The 19,956-nt window shown below is 50.3% G+C and overlaps 1 protein-coding gene across 3 annotated transcripts in view; it reads right to left on the bottom strand.

The window, feature by feature from the left end:
• Positions 1–19,956, bottom strand: part of USP2 (ubiquitin specific peptidase 2) — a 56,103-nt gene that overhangs the window by 30,719 nt on the left and 5,428 nt on the right. Inside the window, exons 1-3 of one of the 3 annotated variants that reach the window (XM_081960897.1) lie at positions 18,247–18,567; positions 17,449–17,533; positions 5,943–6,721 (exon numbers count right to left, since the gene is read on the bottom strand). In XM_081960897.1, coding sequence (XP_081817023.1) covers positions 5,943–6,680 — 738 coding nt within the window. In that variant the 5' untranslated portion in view covers positions 6,681–6,721; positions 17,449–17,533; positions 18,247–18,567. Of the gene's footprint in view, positions 1–5,942; positions 6,722–12,649; positions 12,774–17,448; positions 17,534–18,246; positions 18,568–19,956 lie in introns of those variants that run through there. The other 2 variants (XM_081960896.1, XM_081960898.1) reach the window with 2 other exon arrangements.

Below are 19,956 nucleotides of genomic sequence, written 5' to 3'. Positions count from 1 at the left end.
GAGGAAAGAAGAAAAGAGATAAGGAGAGAAGAAGGAAGGAAGGAAGGAAGAAGAAGTAGTGCTGTTGTAAAATAAGATAGGTATACAGGATGGGAGAAAAGCAATCCCGATTATATTTGTAACTTTAGGGGGAGAAAAATGGTTACAAATGCTCAAAGATAACGCATATTATTAATAATAGTCACCAGATTGTATATTTGTGAATATATGGGTGAGAAATTTAAAAAAAAACTTTTTTTCAAGAAGAAAAAGGAACCACTTCAAGTGGAAGGCACATGCTTTGATGGGTCTGTAAGGGGATGGGATGGGAGACGGGCCTGGGGGAAGAGAGAAGGAAATGGGGGGAGGGATGTGCATGCGGAGTGCCCCTCCCCCAGGCAGTGCGGGGTGCCCCTCCCCCAGGCATTTCGCCCTGGCCCCTGGAAATGCTGGCAGGGCAAGTAGCCAGCAGCCAACTCAATAATAGACTCTCCGGCATAATTGTCCCTCTGCAAATTGCTGGTCTCTTGATCTGCACAACCTCGGATGACCCCGGAATGTCACACACTGTCCCCCAGCCTCATCATTCACCGGGGGGGGGGGGGGGGACACTCTGCTGTTCTTTCTGAAAGCAGCCTTTGGTAGCCTCCTGCTTGTGGCCTCCCGGATTGTGCTTGGGGGTCTAAGAAAGACCCTCTGGAACTGGGGAGGGGAGGGGGCTCCGAAGCCCAGATAGGGGCGTCTTTACACACCCCTGTCGCTTTTGACTGCTGTTATTTTGGCAGGGGCTGCTTAGTTCTGGCGACACTCGTTCCAATGGAAAGGGAGAAGATGCGGGATTAAAAAATTGGAGTCCAGCAGGTGGCATGAGACACACACACACACACACACACACACACACACACACACACCCCTTCGGAATGTGTGGGCATCCGTGGGCAGCTCCTGGCTCCAATTAACCTTCTGCCAGAGACAGGATGCTGGCTTGGCCTGATCCAACAGACTTTCCTACGAGGGATCGTCGGTGCTCTCCGAAACTTGGTTGTTTTCTTGCAGATGTTTCATGACCCAACTAGGTAACATCATCAATGCCAGTGGCTACTGATTAGCACTGATGAGGTTACCTGGTTTGGTCCATGAAATGTCTGTAAGAAAACAACCAAGCTCAGAGAGCACCAAGGACTCCACACCCCTCCAACTTCCTCCTCTTCTTCCCCCTCCTCCTCTCTGCAAACCCCACTCCCTTCTAACACTGAAGATGTTCCCTAGTTGGGTCATGAAACGTCTGCAAGAAAACAATCAAGTTCAGAGAACACGAAGGACTCCACAACCCTCCAACTTCTTCCTCTTCCTCTTCTTCTTACTCCTCCTCCTCCTCTCTGCAACCCCCCCTCCATTCTAGCACTGAAGATGTTCCCTAGCTGGGTCATGAAACATCTGCAAGAAAACAGCCAAGCTCAGAGAGCACCAAGGACCACGCAGCTGCTTCCTCCTCCTCCGCTTTCTCCTCCTCCTCCTCCTCCTTTTCCTCTTCCTCCTCTTCTCTGCAAACCCCCCTCCCTTCTAGCACTGAAGATGTTCCCTAGTTGGGCCATGAAATGTCTGCAAGAAAACAATCAAGTTCAGAGAACTTCTTACTCCTCCTCCTCCTCCTCTTCCTCTCTGCAACCCCACCTCCCTTCTAACACTGATGATATTACCTAGTTGGGTCATGAAACATCTGCAAGAAAACAGCCCAGCTCAGAGAGCACCAAGGACCCCTCATTTTAGTAAACCACTGTTTGTTTCACAACCATTTCAGAAAACATCACAAAATCGGTGACATCTATTTAACAACCAGGACGATTAAGGACTGTAATTGTGGGCTTAATTATGGTCATAATTCGAGGACTACCCATATCCAGTTTCTTCCATAAACCTGAAGATTTCTGTGACAACGCGGTAGGCTCCCATGGGAAACTAAGATCAAAGGCAATCACTCAAATGCTCAGAACATTGGAGCTTTGGGCCTTAATCAAGACTTCCAGGAATTATTACATTTTGGGGTGTTTTTTTTTGAACTAATAAGTTGAACAAGTTTGAAAGAAGAACATCGGACTGGTTTGAACTTTGTCCCTTCTTACAAATCCTTCCCTCGGTAATCCTTACGAGAGTGCTAGCTCAGGTTCACTGCACTCGGAGGAGTCATTCCTGAACTATTAATAGAGATGGGGGCTTCCTAACTTTGCAAATTAGGAACGGATAAAAGGTAGTTAGGGTGAGAAACGCAGCAGAGGCTGCGTAGCAATAGCACTTACGTACCGCTTCTCAGTGCTTCACAGCCCTCTCTAAGCGGTTTACAGAGTCAGCATCCAACAATAGGAGTCCTCATTTTACCCACCTCGGAAGGATGGAAGGCTGAGTCAACCTTGAGCCATTCAGGATCGAACTCCTGGCAATTGGCAGAATTAGCCTGCAATACTGCAGTCTAACCACAAGGAAGGAAGGAAGGAAGGAAGAAAGGAAGGAAGGAAGGAAGGAAGGGCAATCATGCTTGGACTTATATACCGATTCACAGGACTTTTGCAGCCCTCTCTAAGCGGTTTACAGAGTCAGCATCCAACAATAGGAGTCCCCATTTTACCCAACTTGAAAGGATGGAAGGCTGAGTCAACTTTGAGCTGGTCAGGATCAAACTCCTGGCAATTGGCAAAATCAGCCTGCAATACTGCAGTCTAACCACAAAGAAAGAAGGAAGGAAGGAAGGAAGGAAGGAAGGAAGGAAGGAAGGAAGGAAGGAAGGAAGGAAGGAAGGAATAGCAATAATACTTAGACTTATATACCGCTTCACGGGACTTTTGCAGCCCTCTCTAAGCAGTTTACAGAGTCAGCCTCTTGCCCCCAACAATCTGGGTCCTCATTTTCCTGACTTTGGAAGAAGGGAAGGCTGAGTCAACCTGGAGCCTGGTGAGATTTGAACTGCCAAATTGCAGGCAGCCAGCAGTCAGCAGAAGTAGCTGCAGTACTGCACTCTAGCCACTGTGCCACAGGGGCTCCATGCTGATCTTCTCCCAGTTTGTCCTTTGGGGGATGGGGTGTGGGGGGGAATTTTGCTAGATGCGCATGGTGAACGAGAACATGCTTGGCGAGTGAAGGGAACAATATTCCCTTTGCATCATTTTTATTTTTTAACTCTACTTTTATGACTTTATAATTAACACACAAAGTGGGGAGCACATATAGCACTCCTTCCTCCTTCTACTTTCCCCACAAGAATTCTGTGAGATGGGCTGGGGGTGTGAGAGGGGGACTGACCCCAAATCACCCCTGGTGACTTTCATGCCCAAAGGCAGAACTAGAACTCCCAGTCTCCTGGTGATTGGCCCAAAGTCACCCAGCTGGCTTTTGTGCCTAAGGCAGGACTAGAAGTCACAGTCTCCTGGTGATTGGCCCAAAGGGCAGGATAAAAATAAATAAATAAACAAACAAACAGTGTCACCCAATCAGTTTTCATGGCTAAGGTGGGACTAGAACTCCAAATCTCCTGGTTTTTAGCCCAGCACCTTAACCACCTAATAGTTCTCAAGGATGCAGGAAATCGCTTGCTTCAACCAGCAGCGAAAGAGTCAGAATTTCTGTTCCTTGGCACAAGTCCCCGTTTTTTATGTAACCGATATAATCACTTAATACTCCCTTGGGAACATGCAGAGAATCGCACAAACACACACGCCCGCATACACACACACACACCAGCTTGTTATGTCAATAGTCCCGAGAGGCGTTGAGAGAAGGCCCTGCAGGCGGTCACCACAGATGGGGAACTTGGTGGACACCTCGCTCTGGGTCTCTCTTTCTCTGTGCTTTCCAGTGTAATTCCTCCAGGTGTGTAAAGGTAAAGGTTCCCCTCGCACATATGTGCTAGTCGTTCCCGACTCTAGGGGACTTTGCTCATCTCCATTTCAAGGCCGAAGAGCCAGCACTGTCTGAAGACGTCTCCATGGTCATGTGGCCAGCATGACTCAATGCCGAAGGTGCACGGAGCGCTGTTTCCTTCCCATCAAAGGTGCTTCCTATTTTTCTACTCGCATTTTTTGCCTACTTTGGAACTGCTAGGTTGGCAGAAACTGGGACAAGTCACGGGAGCTCACTCCGTTACGCGGTGCTCGGGATTCAAACTGCCAAACTGCTGATCTTTCCGATCAACAAGCTCAGTGTCTTAGCCACTGAGCCACCATGCCCCTTTTCCTCCAGGTGTGAAGCCCCCAAAAGCTGGAAAGGCTGAGGACACCTTGAGGCTCAGCGTCCTGCCCAAAGGTGACATCTCTGCTCAATGCAAAGGGTTCCACTTCATCCTTTCCTCAACCTGGCATGCACTTTTCAGGAGTGGCTGTTGTCCCCATCTTTTGCCAAGTCACTCAAGTTGCCAAGCTAGAGAGAAGTTCCCTGAAAAAAGGGCTCCAGCACGAGTCCAAACCTTCGGAAGACAAAACATGTTCTGACCGAGGCTTCCCGAGAGCAGGAAGCAAACTCCTTGTCCCGAGAATAAAATCCTTTTCTTAATTTGCTGTGAATTCTGCTCATTCCCATCCAGCAAAGTCTTTCAAGGGAGGATTTACTCTCACAGACCTTATCTGGCTTGGAGAGCTGCCAGGCTGATCTCTGCAAAACCTAGCAAGGAGTCTCAGAGAGTCAAAAACCAATGAAGCGAACTAATGGCCTCCTGCAAACTCCACTCCCCTTTCGCTCCCCTTACCCATTCATCGTCCACCTGTGGCCTTACTCCAAAGTCGACCCCTGTTCTTTAGCTCTTCCTTTTGTCTGGCCACTCTGCGCATGCGCACACTGAGAAGAGGCTCCTGCTGTTCTTCTGCCTCACTGATGTCTGACTCGGAAGGCAGCTGATAACTGGTGTATGGCCTTGGCCCTCCCTCTGCCTCCGACACAGAGCCCTCATCAGAGCCTTCCCCAGACTCCAGGACTGGCCCATCTTCCTCCCCAACCTCCTCACTGTCCGAATCTGCAGCTCCACTGGCCCTGGCAGGCCACAACAAAACCTCTGGACCTCCTCAGATTGGATCCCGCATCATTCATGTTCCCTTAACTCAAGAACACAGGGAGCCCAAGCCATTCGGGATGGTGGTGGTATTGGCGGCCGCTAACCCAGCATCTCATCACGCCTGATCTCACCTGGGCACAGTACAATTAGGCCACTGGGCCATGCCCTTGTTGACCCAGGTACCATGGCCATTTCACCTGGCTGCATTCCTGAGGAGATGGGGACATTGCGTGCCCGGAGCGTGCCAAGGGTGTATTGGGAAAAAATAAAAACCCAGGTGCGCTTGGAATGGATGGAAAACCAGGAGGTCACGGAGTGCGATGTGACCAGTGAACGAAAAGGGGCTGAGAGGATTTGGATTTTTACGCAGCCTGTTTTGGACGCCAGGTAAGTTCAGGGCCCATGGGGAGGCTCTGGGAGGGTGAAAAAAAAACCTCCTGGAAGTTCCGGAAGTCCAGAAATGGGCCTCTTTCTGGCCTCCAGAGCAATGGAGGTATTCAATTTTTTTTACTACCGGTTCTGTGGGCGTGGCGTGGCTTGGTGGGCGTGGCTTTGTGGGCATGGCAGGGGAAGGATACTGCAAAATCCCCATTCCCTCCCCACTCCTGGGGCCAGCTAGAGGTGGCATTTGCTGGTTCTCCAAACTACTCCAATATCTGCTACCGGTTCTCCAGAACCAAAACCACCTCTGCTCCGGAGCTTGTGGGAGGCCCTTTTTACCTTCCCGGAGGCTCGAGAAAAACCATTCACCGAAAGGGTGAAAATGCTCCCCCCCCCCGGCGATGCAGGAGGCTGAGTAGGCCATGCCCACCATAGCCACGCCCACCCAGCAACCGGGGAGAGAACTGGTTGCTAAAAGTTTTGAACCCCCCCCCCCTGCAGAGCCCCACTCCATCCCCAACCCAGTTCAAATTGCGGAGCCTCTTACCGGATTCTCCTTGCTCAGGACGTCTGTCTGGCTGTCATTCCACTCCCACTGCTGAGCGGAGCAACGGCTAGTGGGGCGGAGGGAAGGGGTGATGACCTCCGGAGTGGAGCCGTGAAAGCCAGAGGCTGGGGAGCGCCCCCCTTTGCGACTGTAGGACTCCAAGTAATCCTGGACGTAATCCGAATGCCTGCTGGGCTGGTAAAATCCTTGGATGCTACAGAGCTCTTGCCGGGGGCGGGCGGTGAAGGGGCTGCGGGTAGAGGTGGAGGGGTAGGGGTCCGAGGACAGGTGCATGGAGGAGAGGTCCCGGGCCAGGTCGGAATGACTGCTGGATTTCTTGCGTCCCAGTGGGGTGGAGCCATAGCTGGTCGAAGGGCCGTTTGCAAAGGAGTAGGTGGCCCCTCCACTCAGCCCCCCGGAGGGCCGCACAGGGACCCGGCTGTACCCGGGACTCAGCCTGGTGCCCGAGTCCGGGCGCTGGAGCAGCCTCCCGCCCCCATCGAAGTTCAAGGAAGAAGAAGCAGTGGCCCCTGATGTCCGCAGGTGGGTCGAAGTCAAGTAGCTGGAAGGAGTGGCGGGCTTGTAGCTGAGCTTCTCTTTGTCCGAGTAAGAGGAGGAGAGTTTGGAAGAGTAGGAGGAGTAGGTGGCGTAGCTGGTGGAGGCTTTGCTGCAAGGCAAGGTGTCCGAGTAGCGGGGGGAGTCCACGTAGCGCTTCAAGGTGGAAGAGAGCTGGGACATCCTGAGGGAGGGGGCGCTGGGGGAGATGCGGGTGGCATTGACTGAAAGAGAGCAAAAGTGGGAACCCGTTAGATGCAGAAGCTGGCATGAAGGGGGTCCTTGCCCCCTCCAGGATCAGCAGAAAGGAAAGACCCAACAGCCTTCCAACAATGGTTGGCCAACGAATTTTTCATAGCATGCCATTGACTGAAACCATGAAGTCAACTGGGAAGATCTACTAGTCAACCAGGCATGGTCCAAGAAGCTTAGAAAGGTTGACTCTGGTTAGTTCTTGGAAGGAGAAGTGTCTGGTATGAGAGAGGGGGTCCAGGACTGCCGGCTGGACTGGGAGGTCAACCCACTTTCCTTTGCCCAAGTTGAACCACTCCCCACTGTATCATACCCAGAAGATGACAAGAAGGTGTGAATCTGTCTACAAAAGTTGCCAGAAGTTGGGCTCAACTTCAAGCAGGCACAACTTGAATCAAAGATCTGGATTTCATAAGTCTTGGGATGGAAAGATGTGGTCCCAAACACTTCCAGATGATGGCCAAGAAAACCACCTAGATGAGTCCAGATAATTTTCTTGGAGGCCACAATCATCTCTAGTAGGAAGTGTTCATCCAGGATGGTGACTTGGCTTCCAAACTACTTGGATGGTCTCTCATTGAAGCCAGGACTGCTATTACTACTAGGATTATTATTGTTACTGCTATCGTGACCATCATTATTATCAACACATAAAAACATCAACAGAATGGAAAATAAGATAAATGTTTGTTAAATAGGGAGAAAAAAACTGAGGGAGGGAGGGAAAGAAGAAGGAAGGGAAGAAGGGAGTGAGGGAGTGAGGAAGAATAGTAGAATAACAGAGTTAGGAAGGGACCTTGGAGGTCTTCTAGTCCATCCCCCTGCTCAGCCAGGAAACCTTACACCAATTCAGACAAATGCTTGTCCAATCTCTTCTTAAAAACCTCCAGTGTCGGAGCATTCACGACTTCTGGAGGCAATTTCTATTCCACTGATTTAATTTAATCACTGATATGATTATTAAATTACACATGACAAAAAAGGAGGGAAAAAGCAGAGAGACAGAGAGAGAAAGAGAGAGAGGAGGAGAGGGAGGAGGGACAGAGGGAAAGAGACAGGGACAGAGAATGAGAGAAGGAGGGAGAGAGAGGGAGGGAGAGAGAGAAAGAAGGAGGGAGGGAGAGAGAAAGGGAGAGAAAGAACGAGGGACAGAGAGAGAAAGAGGGAGAGAAAGAGAAAGGAGGAGGGAGGGAGGGAGAGATGGTGGGAGGGAAAGAGAGAGAAAGAGGGAGAGAAAGAGGGAAGGATAGAGAAAGAGAGAGAAAGAGGGAGGGAGATCCATGTAATATTTTTGGCATTGATATCAAGTTAACCCAATCTTTCAGCTCATTAAATCTGGGCTGGATAGGTGCCTTTTGCTTCAGCTTCTTATTTCTGGAACACACAAGACTTTTTCAAAACAGATAATAGACCCCTCTCCTCAATCTCCTCCTGGGTACCAAGAAGGTAAATTTCTTCTCCTTTACCTAAAACCATCCTCTCGGTCAGGTCGAGCCCTTCAGAGAGCTTCCATTCTACGAGGGCTCCCTCTCAGCCCACCTGTCCCCACAAAGATATCCTGTCCCCTCCTTCCCTATGCACCGTGCTCCCATCCTTCTAACCCCGCTTGGCCTCCCTTGATGAGAGCTGTAGCCCCACATCTGAAGAGTAAATAACCTTGACAGAAGTTCAACTCTTTTTTATCAGGTTTGGAAGAAGTGGCATTGAAAGCATCAGGGGGATGGGAAGCTCACTTGCGCCTCCTGCTGGTAAAATGGTGTCATTTTACAAAGAGACAGGTAGCTAAGAAGGATAGAGTAACTTACACTGGTGCGCTTGGTTCACCCAAGTTCAACGAAAGTGGGTCAAAGCAGCAAAAACATGCTTGAAATGAGTCTGCATACAACAATATGAGCCACAGCCACCAGTGGCTCAACTGGGGTTGACCTTCATGAGCATCAGCTTGTTCCTAAGGACTTAGGATGTTGTCATGTATCGGATATGGGAAGGGTGTGGCCTTTACCGTTGACGGAAGGGAATTTTGTCAATATCTAAACACCATTGAAGATTCTCGAAGATTGCTATAGTGTCACCCCTGGTCCTTCTTTTCATTAAATTTTCATTAGACTAGACTATAATAGAATAAGGAATGGACTAGACTAGACTAACTAGAATAACAGAGTTGGACGGGACCTTGGAGGTCTTGTAGTAAAACACCCTGCTTAGATAGCAAACCCTACACCACTTCAGACAAATGGTTATACAATCTCTTCTTGTTGTGGTTGTGAAGTTGTGTCCGACCCATCACAACCCCATGGACAACGTTCCTCCAGGCCTTCCTGTCCTCTCCCATCCTCTGGAGTCCATTTAAGCTCACGCCGACTGACTCCATCCAGCCACCTCATTCTCTGCCTCCCCTTTTTCTTTTGCCCTCCATCATTCCTACCATGAGGTTCTTCTCCAGGGTGTCCTTCCTTCTCATTAGGTGGCCAAAGTCTTTGAGTTTCCTCTTCAGGATCTGTCTTTCCAAAGAGCAGCCAGCAATTAATCCTTGATTAGTTTCCCCCCATTGCTTCTTGTTCTGCCCTCAGGTGCCTTGGAGAATAGCTTGACTCCCTCTTCTTTGGGGCAACCCCTGAGATATTGGAACAATGCTATCATGTCTCCCCTGGTCCTTCTTTTCATTAAACTAGACATACCTAATTCCTGTCAGATTCTGTGCTTTTAAAAAGCTGGATTTTACACCCTCCTTTCCCAACCAGAGCTCCAGATATGCGGCGGTCACGCCTTTTCTCCCCCAGCTTATCTGCCGTTTTACCCTTCCGTAACCCTAGTGAAAACCGGGAGGCAAAAACTCCACCATCTGGATTCCTACCTGCCCGCCAACTCTTTCATGCTCGAGAAATCCGAGCGGGGGGAATTAATTCTTGCATGGAAAATCTGGGAACGGCCTATTCTCCGAGGAGGAGGAGTCCTCTTTCAACACACCTGTGACACCTGGAGAAATGCTTTCTCCAGCTCACCTGCCCGGGATACCATCCCGAGCAGCTCACCTTCCCACCTGACCCTTTGCTGCCACGCGTGCTTCTCTCCGTCACTGAGGACATGCATAAGAGAGGCCGGGCAGGTCTCGTGGGGAGCCTGTCACCGCGGCGGTGGCACCTGATAGCCCGGGGCACGCGGGCTCCAGCTAAGGAGCCTCCGATAGCTTTCAAACCCCAGCGCTGTAATGTCCTCCTGCACATAACAAGCCACGCGCAAAGGCTGCCTTCTAGTGGCCTTCGGAAGGCAACACACGCCCTCTTGCAAGCCGGAGATTCTTCAGGGATCTCAGAAGCTGTCTGGCTTCTTTATTTTCCAAACAAGGCTCCAATAAGGGCAGGAGACAAGAGAGGGAGGGAGGGAGGAAAGAGAAAAGGAGAATAGAAGGGAAGGGAAGAGAAGCTATTCTGGCTGGAGAATTCTGGGAGTTGAAGTCCACTAGTCTTAAAGTTGCCACGTTTGGGGATCCCTGGTGTAGAATAACCAGGTAATTTCAAGAGTGGAAGTCCTGAGGTTTGTAGAAACATCCCAAAACTTCTTGGGGGAGGGAAACCCCAGGAGAACACCCCTCAGCCTTTGGGGAAATAAGCCTCCTCTCTCAAGCTTCAGTGGGGTGGAATGTAGGTGCCACTAGGTTCACACATGATGCTAACCCCCCAGATGTGCTGTGTTGGGCTCCCATGGTGTGTGAGTCCAATAAGTCAGGCCATCTTTTACATCTAAGCCCAGCTTAGCATCCCAAGTGACTCTAAGTCATGGGAGTCCAGGAGAAGCTGGGAGAAGGTCATGCCTGCCATGGCATCCTTTGTCATCTGCCTGAGGCACATGGCATGGTCCACCCTATTCCTGCCATGGGACCATGAGCTCTGACACAGCGCCGTTCCTTTCCTCCTCCCCCTTCCACGCTCAGAGCATCCCTCACCACTGTGGGGGACCAGCTGATGACAGGAGAGAGACAAAAAATGGAAGGGGGAGGGCAGTGATCCCCCTCTCTTCTAGCCGGGATGGTGTTACCTAGTTGGATCACCAAACATTTGCAAGACCAATCAAGGAAAATATTTGTAGCTCAGGGTTGAAGTGAGAGGTCCTTGATGGTCTGTAAGCTTGGTGGTTTCCTTGCAGACGTTTCATGACCTAACTTGGTAACATCATCAGTGCTGTCAGTTCAACACTGATGATGTTACCTAGTTTGATAATGAAATGTCTGCAAGAAAATCCCAAGCTGAGACCATCAAGGACAGTCCTCCTCCTCCTCCTCCTCTCCCCTCTCCCTTCTAGCACATGATGTTCCCTAGTTGGGCCCTGAAATGTCTGCAAGGAGACCACCAAGTTCAGAGAGCATCAATGACCCCACAATCCTCCTATTATTACTATTCCTACTCCTCCTCCTTCTCCTCCTCCTCCTCCTCCTCTTCCTCCTCCTCCTCCTCCTCCTCCTCCTCTTCCTCTTCCTCTTCCTCTTCCTCCACAGTTCAGCCTTAAGCTTCAAGCATTCTCTTTCTCTTGGTACAAAAAAAGATACTCCACCCAACCAAATCAACCCCCATTTGATCGAAGGTCTCAGTCTACAACGTCCGAGGCCTTGTGTGAGGCTGGGCATGATGGTGCCCCCAGCCCAGGACCTTGGAGAAGCTGCTCTGGAGTTTCTAGCCAGAACGCTCGTGTTTCCTCATGAATCATTCATGCCAGGAGCTTGGTAGCTCCACTGCTCCAGGAAAAGGCACTTTTTGTCTCCTAGGTTGAATTTGGGGCTCTGCAGAAAACTGGTGAGGGGTCTCAAAACAGAGGAGGAGGAAGAAGAGGAGGAGGAGGGAGAAGAAGAGGAGGAGGAAGGCTGGCTGGGGGATTCTGGGAGTTGAAGTCCACAGGACTTAAAGTTGCCAAGGTTGAGAAATGCTGCCCTAGAGGCTCACATCTGACGGCAAAACCACAATTGTTTGTATGCAGGTGTAAGTGTGTGTGCATATTTGTGCATATGGAGATGGAGTAGGGAAGCAAAGCAAAGGGAAAGGAAGGGAGGGAGGGAGGGAGGGAAGGAAGGGAGGATAGAGAAGGAAGGGAGAAAGGGAGGGGGAAGGAAAGGAGGGAAGGAAGGAAAGAAGGAAGGATAGAGAAGGAAGGGAGAAAGGGAGGGGGAAGGAAGGGAGGGAAGGAAGTAAGGAAAGAAGGAAAGATAGAGAAGGAAGGGAGAGAGGGAGGGAGGCAGAAGAAAAGGATAGAGAAGGAAGGGAGAGAGGGAGAAGGAAGGGAGGGAGGGAGGAAGGGGTGAAGGGTGGGAGAGAGGGAGGGAGGAAAGAGAAAAGGAGAAGGGAAGAGAAGAAAAGAGAAGAGGGGGGGGGGAAGCAACCGCATTAAACTTAGAAGAAAGCATAGAAGGAAGAGAAGAAAAGTGGCAGATGCAACCAGAGGCACGAAATGGAGAGCGGAATCCAGATCTTCCCACAGCAGGACGATCTGTTTCAGTCTAACCCAGCGAGAAGCTGCCCCCCTGGACCTGCGAGCAGATCCCCAGATCCCCTCACCCTTCCTCCAAGGAGTCTGGGATCAACCCAAGAGATCTCCATCCAAACTCTCTTGCAACTCCTTTGCCTTCGGGCTCAAGTTGATCTCCCGGCCCTTTCCAAGCACGTCAAACAATCCGAGAAAGTCCCCAAACACGGAAAGCAGATAGAGAATGCCCTCCCCTCCCCTCCCGACCCTGCAACCAAGCCCCTTCCCCCCTCTGCCAAGCCCTCTGCCAAGGTGGCACGGAACCCAGTCCTCTTGCCGGGTGGAAGAGAAACGAGTTCAGCCAGGTTCAGCTAACCAGGGACCTTCTGCAGTCAAGCCGTACAGCCAAGGGACACTCCTGAGACAAGCCACCGTCCCACAGAGCTTACCTGAACCCCCTCCAGCCTCCAGTTTCTGCACCCCAAGATAAACTCTCCACCAGCCCTGCCGGGCGGAAGTGCCAACCAACCCAACGGGACGTAGCCAGCTCCGGAGAAGTTGGGCTGGCAGCTGCTTGGCTGCTCTCCTCTCTTTCAGCCTGGTTTCCTGAGGCTCACATGGCAGAGTTTTGCTGGTTGCTGAGGAAACGGCCCTTTCAGAGTGGCCGGCCGAAAGTTATGGGTTGGCCCGGTGCCTTGGCCGGGCTCCAGCTGGCCCTCGCCAGGCGGTGTTGGAGAAACAAGCAAGGGCCGCAGGAAGGAGGTGGCAGATGGTGAGTGAGGTGAGGTGGCCTGCAAGCAAAGCCTCTTTCCCAGGTGGGACCGGGGTGGGTGGGTGGGCTGCAGGGAATCTGTCGGGATAACCCAAAGGTGCTTTTTTCAAGAGGCAACTGGACTTCCTTGTTTTTCTTTGAAGACATTTTGCTTCTCATCCAAGAAGCTTCTTCAGCTTTGACTGGATGGTGGGGAAGGGAAGGATTTAAAAGGATGCAAATAAGTAGCTGTCTCTGCAAGGGGAATAAATACTACCGTTCCCCATCATTCAACCGGAGCTGAAGAAGCTTCTTGGATGAGAAGGGAAATGTCTTCAAAGAAAAAACAGAAAAGTCCAGTTGCCTCTTGAAAAAGCACCTTTGGGACCACCAGGACCTGGAGGACGGAGACTCTCCATAGACTTCAGTTTCTTCTTTTTTTCCTCCCTCTCTCCTTCCTTCCTTCCCCCCTCCCTCCCCCCCTTCCCTCTTCTCTTTCTCCGTTGCCTCTTGAAAAATCACCTTTGGGACAACCCTGACCTGGAGGACTAAGAATCTCCATACACATTTATCTGTTGGGGAGAAGGAAGGATCAGTGGAAAGCACTTTCTAAACCCAGAAAATGGGAGCTGTCTTGCCCGTCTATGACAAAGTTGGCCAAGAGAGAGGCAGAATCCTAGAGAGGCCATTCCTCTGTGTGCATCATGATGCCAAGAATAAAATAGTGCCAGAAGGGATCTTGGAGGTCTTCTAGTCCAGCCCCCTGCTCAAGCAGGAGAACCTATACTATTTCAGTGTGCCCATGCGCAGAGTTGCCAGACAAAGAGAACAGCTAAGGAACAGGGGTGGATATGGGAATAAGGGAGTGAATGGCCCCTCCCATTGGGAATAAAAGAGGAGCGAAAGGGGAGTGGAGTTTGCAGGAGACACTTAGTTCATTCCTGCATTCTTGCCAAGTATTGCGGCGTCTGAAAGATATCAGCCTGGCCACTCTCCAAGCCTGATAATTGTGAACTATCTTGAAAGACGGTGGGAGAGGAAAGACTTTGCTGGAGAGGAATTCACTGTCAATTAAGTAACTCCTGCTTGGTTGGCCAATGGAATTTGGTCCAACTGGAAAAGTCCAGAACGAAGAAAGTTACATCACATCATCACAAGGGTTCCATGAGGATATTCTCCATCCACCCTGCTCATTCCAAGCGACCCCTTTCTCTGTTTCTTACACCCCTGTCCTGCCCACCTTGGGGAGTTAAGTTTTATCAACCAGGTTTCAAATAGTATTATGGTCTGCATGTCCAAACTTGATGCTGCAGCAACATCACAGCAGGAGTCTGGTAGCCTCCTTCTGACTTAGGAAAGGCATCGTAAAATGCGAGGCATTTAATTTGTTACTTATTTTATAGCTGTTTGTATGTATAATTATTAGTTGTGGGATTAGTTGGTCATAATTACATCATTTGTTGTACTTGCTGGAAAAGCTACCAGACTCTTGATTATTATTATTTTTAGGCAAGATGGATTAACTGTTCTGACCGAGGCTTCCCGAGAGCATGAAACAAACTCCTGGTCCCAACAAAAACTCCTTTTATGAATTGATTGTGAATTCTTCTCATCCACATTCAGCAAAGTCTTTTCAAGGGAGGATTTACAGTCACAAACCTTCTCTGGCTTGGAGAGCTGCCAGGCCAATATCTGCAAAACTTGGCAACGAGTCCCGGAGAGTCATGAACCAATTCAGCGAGCTAATGGTCTCCTGCAAACTCCACTCCCCTTTAGCTCCTTTTTTATTTCCTCTGGGAGGGGCCATTCATCATCCCCCTGTGGCCTTACTCCCTTCGACCCCTGTTCTTTAGCTGTTCCCTTCGTCTGGCAGCTCTGCGCATACACACATTGGGAAGAGGCTCCAGCTGTTCCTCTGCCCCACTGATGTCTGACTCTGAAGGCAGCTGATAACTGGCCTACGGCTCTGGCCCCCTCTCTGCCTCCGACACAGAGTCCTCGTCCGAGCCTTCCCCAGAATCCAGGACTGGCCCATCTTCCTCCCCAACCTCCTCATTGTCCAAATCTGCTGCCATCTCCGTTGGCAGACCACAACACTAAGATCCCACCTCCTTAGCACCTGGTGGGAAAGTCCTTCACTGTCAGAGGGAGGAGTTTTATTTTGGCTACAATCCGCTGGCCACTGGCGGGCCACAACATTAACATGGCTAAAGCCTCAGCAAATCTTAAGAATGTCTTCCATATTCCAGAGGGTTGGGCGTACCATCAAAAGTCGTTAAATATAAAACCCCATTGACAAAAGACACTCAAAGGTGGAGAGAACGTGGTGTGCCAGGATCAAAGCAATCGTATTATGGTTTAGCATAATACAACAAGCCAACCCGTGTTGGATACCACAGCCAATGTGGGACGGAGGCACAAACCAGAATCTTTCCAGCCCCTCGACAATTGTGAGAAGATGAACTCTAAGCTCTTTGCTTTGTTCTTCACAACCTGCTCTGACAACTTGACAACGTCTTCCTCCAGAACGCGAAGGGTCCTCAAGTAACAAACCACGTCTTAGCCCACTGCTCTCCAAACCTGTGTAAATTACCCCAAATACCCCAAATTACATTTGGGTAACGACACGCAAACCCATTGCAAACTCCTCACAACAGGGACAGATAAACAGACTGAAAAATTGCACCGTGCTCTAAAATAGACTCGAAAATCTGCCAAATGATCCCTACAAAGACGAAAATCAATGAAATTACCAATTATAATTTGTCGAAATGATCCGAAGATGCTGTTTTTATCATTCAGGTATTCCTGAAGTTACGGCCCTTCATTCAGCGACCGTCGGTATGAAGGTACGACGGTGTTGGAGGAAGGGACTTTAACAACCACCCATCAAAGTTTGAGCAGACTTTGGGATAAGCAAGAAGTTTCAGCGACGAAGAGAAAAAATAATTAAGCCCTGTTTTTTTCTCCTTTTCTTCCCCCCTTCTGCCTTGACGTAGACCAAAGAGGTGGATTTTGGCCCTTTGGCAGCCTCAAAATGGCATTACTTACCGCTGGAGGACATGCCTTCGTCGTTGGCTGGAGAAGCAGCTTCGTCAGAGTTGGAGTTTGCTTGTAACCCATCCTTAGCCAAGCTACTCAAATACATGTTGCACGCACAATTAGCACAGCAGGATATAATTAAGTGGGATGGAATTTGGCATGAGTAACCAAGCCGCCACCTCAGAGGGTCACGCCAACAGGTCATCTGTTAAGCAATGCTCACCAAATGCTTATAAATGTATGCAGGGGCCGATCCCTGTTTTTGCAATGCCACTGCGCGCGAATGCATGAGCAGAGAATGTGGTGTGGTGGTTGCTAGAGGCAAGTAGGCAGGCAGGCAGGCAGGCAGGCAGGCAGGCAGGCAGGCAGGCAGGCAGGAGGTTGGGTCTGCCTGTAGATTCCACCAAGACCATTGATGCTTAGCCGACCACATGACAAGTCACACGTGCGATAGGTGCCTCTGAACAAGTCTAGCTTTGTCTCCTTAGAAGAGGCTGGGGAATTCTGGGAGTCCACGTGCCATCAAGTTATGTAGGTTGAGAAAGACTCCGGCTTTAGAGCAGGGGTGGGATTCAGCAGGTTCTGACCAGTTCTGGAGAACCGGTAGAGGAAATTTTGAATAGTTCGGAGAACCAGTAAATACCACCTCTGGCTGGCCACGCCCCCATCTACTCTCTGCCTCCCGAGTCCCAGCTGATCAGGAGGGAATGGGGATTTAGCACTATCCTACCCCTGCCACGCCCACCAAGCCACGCCTACAGAATCAATAGTAAAACAAAATGAATTTCACCACTGCTTTAGAGGGTTGTGGTTCCTAGTTTTTACAAAGGACTTTACAAAGGGTGTTGAGCAAAGACAGCCCTTCAAACCGGAGCCTGGAGCAAACCGAATGGAACAGAACAAGAGCAAAGAAGAGTCATAAGACAGAAGGACAAGGTGCATGTCTTGCACAAGGAGATTCAATTTTTACTTAGCGGAGTAGTGGCGGAGAAGTGGTCAGGATTGTCTCTCTATCCCCTTCCTGCCCTCTAGTTCAGATTGTTGCAATCTGTTCCTTCACTCTCCCAAAGCTGCCAAAGGACCCATCTCTTGATCCTTTACAGATGAACAGAGTTGGAAGGGACCTTGGAGGTCATCTAGTCCAACCCCACGCCCAAGCAGGAGACCCTACACCATTCCTAACAGATTACAATCTCTTCTTGAAAGCCTCCAGGGATGAAGCTCCCACAACTTCCGAAGGAAACCTCTGTTCTCCTACTCCCTTTGGGTAAATAGGTTACAATTTTTCGCCGCTAAACCATGCTTTGCACAACCAAACCTCCCGACGACGGTGGGCATGGCCAGCTTCATCTCTGTCAAGCCCGGCCTCTCAAGCCCGCCTCCAAGGAAACCCATAAAACCCGTACTTCTTCCCCACCCGCTTTCGCCCCCTCCCAACGCTCAGAGGATGCTCACCGTTTGTGTCTGCCACTTCTACGAGAGCTTTGTTTCTTGTGATGTTAGAAGCAAAGTGGCATCATCTCACAATGAGTGCCTGGGGCTGTGGGAGACACAAGAGAGAGAGAGAGAGACGAATGAATCACTCACGCACGCACAAAATCATGGGACACACCTATGGGAACTCAGGTGCAGGTAGGCAAGCAGGCAGGGAAGGAGGGAGGGAGGGAGGGAGGGAGGGAAGGACTTTGGCGGAGGAAAAGCACAACGCGGCGTGGGGAGAGAGCCCGGGGCATGGAGAGAAGCTCGCCTCAGCTGTAGAATCTGGTGCGCCCTCTTTCTCCCTGGGCTTTCTGGGAACATGCATGCACCGCCTTCCAAGGGCTCCGGAGAGGTTGCGGTTTGCAGGGACGCAGCTGACTCCTTGCACGACCAAGGTGTGGCTGCTGAAGCGACGCAGAAAGGAAGGACGTGGTCCAGCAAGGATGCCGGAAAAGGAAGCGCCAGGAGGAGAATCCAAACCACACAAGAGGGACCTCAAACTGTGTTGCCTCCCTCCCAGCTTTGGCGCAGCGGATACAGGTGCCGGACTAGGCGCTGTTCCCTGGGCGGCAAAGCAGACCACAACACTAAGATCCCACCTCCTTAGCACCTGGTGAGAAAGTCCTTCACTGGTCATAGGAAGGGATTTTATTTCGGCTACAATCCCCCAGCTATCTCTGCCTCCCCCCTCCCATTCCCACAGCTCGACCCATCTCTGCTGTGGCAGCCTTGAAGTGCCAAGGGTGGGAAAATAGCTTCGGGTCTGACACCCACCTCAGACACATACAATAAACGAACGAGAGGTTTCTAGTCCTCTACAGCAGGAGATCTTGTCTTTGGCTTGCAGCTGCAACCCAGCGCGTTTGGTCCACCGTGCCGAAGTTACACAACCACGCATTCTCGGTGGTGTTGCAAAGACAGTCAACGTTTTCCTTGCCGCCAGGGATTTAGGGTCAAGCCGTCCCGTAACCGGATCATCGAGAGAGCTATTTTTAGTCCCAAACAGCTGCGGTGGGTCTCAGGATGGACCGGGCTGGAGGGAGGGACGGAGAGCCACAGCTGCTTCTCTGGTGGGCTTCCTCCAGCATAAACAACCCTCCGCTGATCCTTGGCTTCCTTCTTTGCATTAACAGGGAGAAACGTGGTTTGGACACACAGATGGAGAGGAATCCCTTCTCCTGCGGAGAACGGAGGTTGTAGATCACCTGGTCCCTCCTTTTGTGGTTGAATGAACATCACTGGGATGACCAAGCTGGGCTCCCACAACCATCCTGGCCCTATCTAGCCAGGCGATGCCGACTGAGGATAACTGAAGTTGTAATCCAAGGGTGGGAGTGGCTTGGTGGAAGGGGGTGGGGTCAGAGCCGGCCTAAACATTCTAGAATATGGAAGGGGGATGGAAGAGCTGTGGAGCTCTGGGAGAAGCGATGACAGTTAGGTGGCTATAAAACTGACCTCATGCCCTACGGTAATAGTAGGAAGACCTTGGGTGAGGATTTGAGGAGAGGGGCTGCCTAGAGAAGGGGAAGATGAGAGGGGGCTTAGCCCACAGTTGGATAATGAGTGGGCCAAGGGCCTCAGAATATTCGAGAATATTTGTAGTTCGGGGTTGAAATGAGGGGTCCTTGGTGCTCTCTGATCTCGGTTGCTTTCTTGCAGACGTTTCATGACCCAACTAGGTAACCTCATCAGTGCTAGAAGGGAGTGGGGGGAAGGAAGAAGGAAAGTAGGAAGATGGGAGGGAAGGAGAAAGGTAAGAGGGAGAGAGGGAGAAAGGAAAGTAGGAAGACGGGAGGGAGGGAGGAAGGGTGAGTAAGGAAGGGATGGGAATGGGAATGGAAAGGAAGGAAGGAAGGAAAACCAAATGTGATCAAAATTCCACTGATTTTTTTAAGCCCATAACCTATGGACAATATTCTTGTGCTGGTTCATGAGAATCACTGCCAAAATCTGCCAAAATGGAATGGTTTTGTGTTGCAGATATTTGTTTCCCAATAGCACTTTCTCTCCCCCCCCCCCGCCCGCTTTTAATATGTTTACATTCCTTGACCTATTGGGTCACCTTACACTTTATTTTCTTCCTTTTTTGACTCACTTGAGATGCTGGAATCCATGCATGAAAACGCTGCCGTGTTGGGAGCCTTCAGCCTCCTGCCCCAGACTCATAATTGGAAACCGAGACTCCTCTTCCATGGAATTCTGACTCTTATGCATTATGCAATGTATTTATTTTTACTGGGAATTATGCAAATTTAATTTTGTTTTTCTTTTATTCTACCTCCAAATATGAGGCCCGTCTGAACCTATTACATTCATCTTCTTTGCTTCTGGGCATCCTTCCTCAAACACATCCGTTATTTTATATTTTAGGTTCTATCCGTCAACTAGAATTTAGAATAACAGAGCTGGAAGGGACCTTGGAGGTCTTCTAGTCCAACCCCCTGCTTAGGCAGAAAACCCTACACCACTTTAGACCAGCGGTTG

Source organism: Natrix helvetica (genome assembly GCF_964273705.1).
Source record: "Natrix helvetica genome assembly, chromosome: 8".
Classification (NCBI taxonomy): domain Eukaryota; kingdom Metazoa; phylum Chordata; class Lepidosauria; order Squamata; family Natricidae; genus Natrix; species Natrix helvetica.
This window is presented reverse-complemented; position numbering and strand designations above follow the sequence as displayed.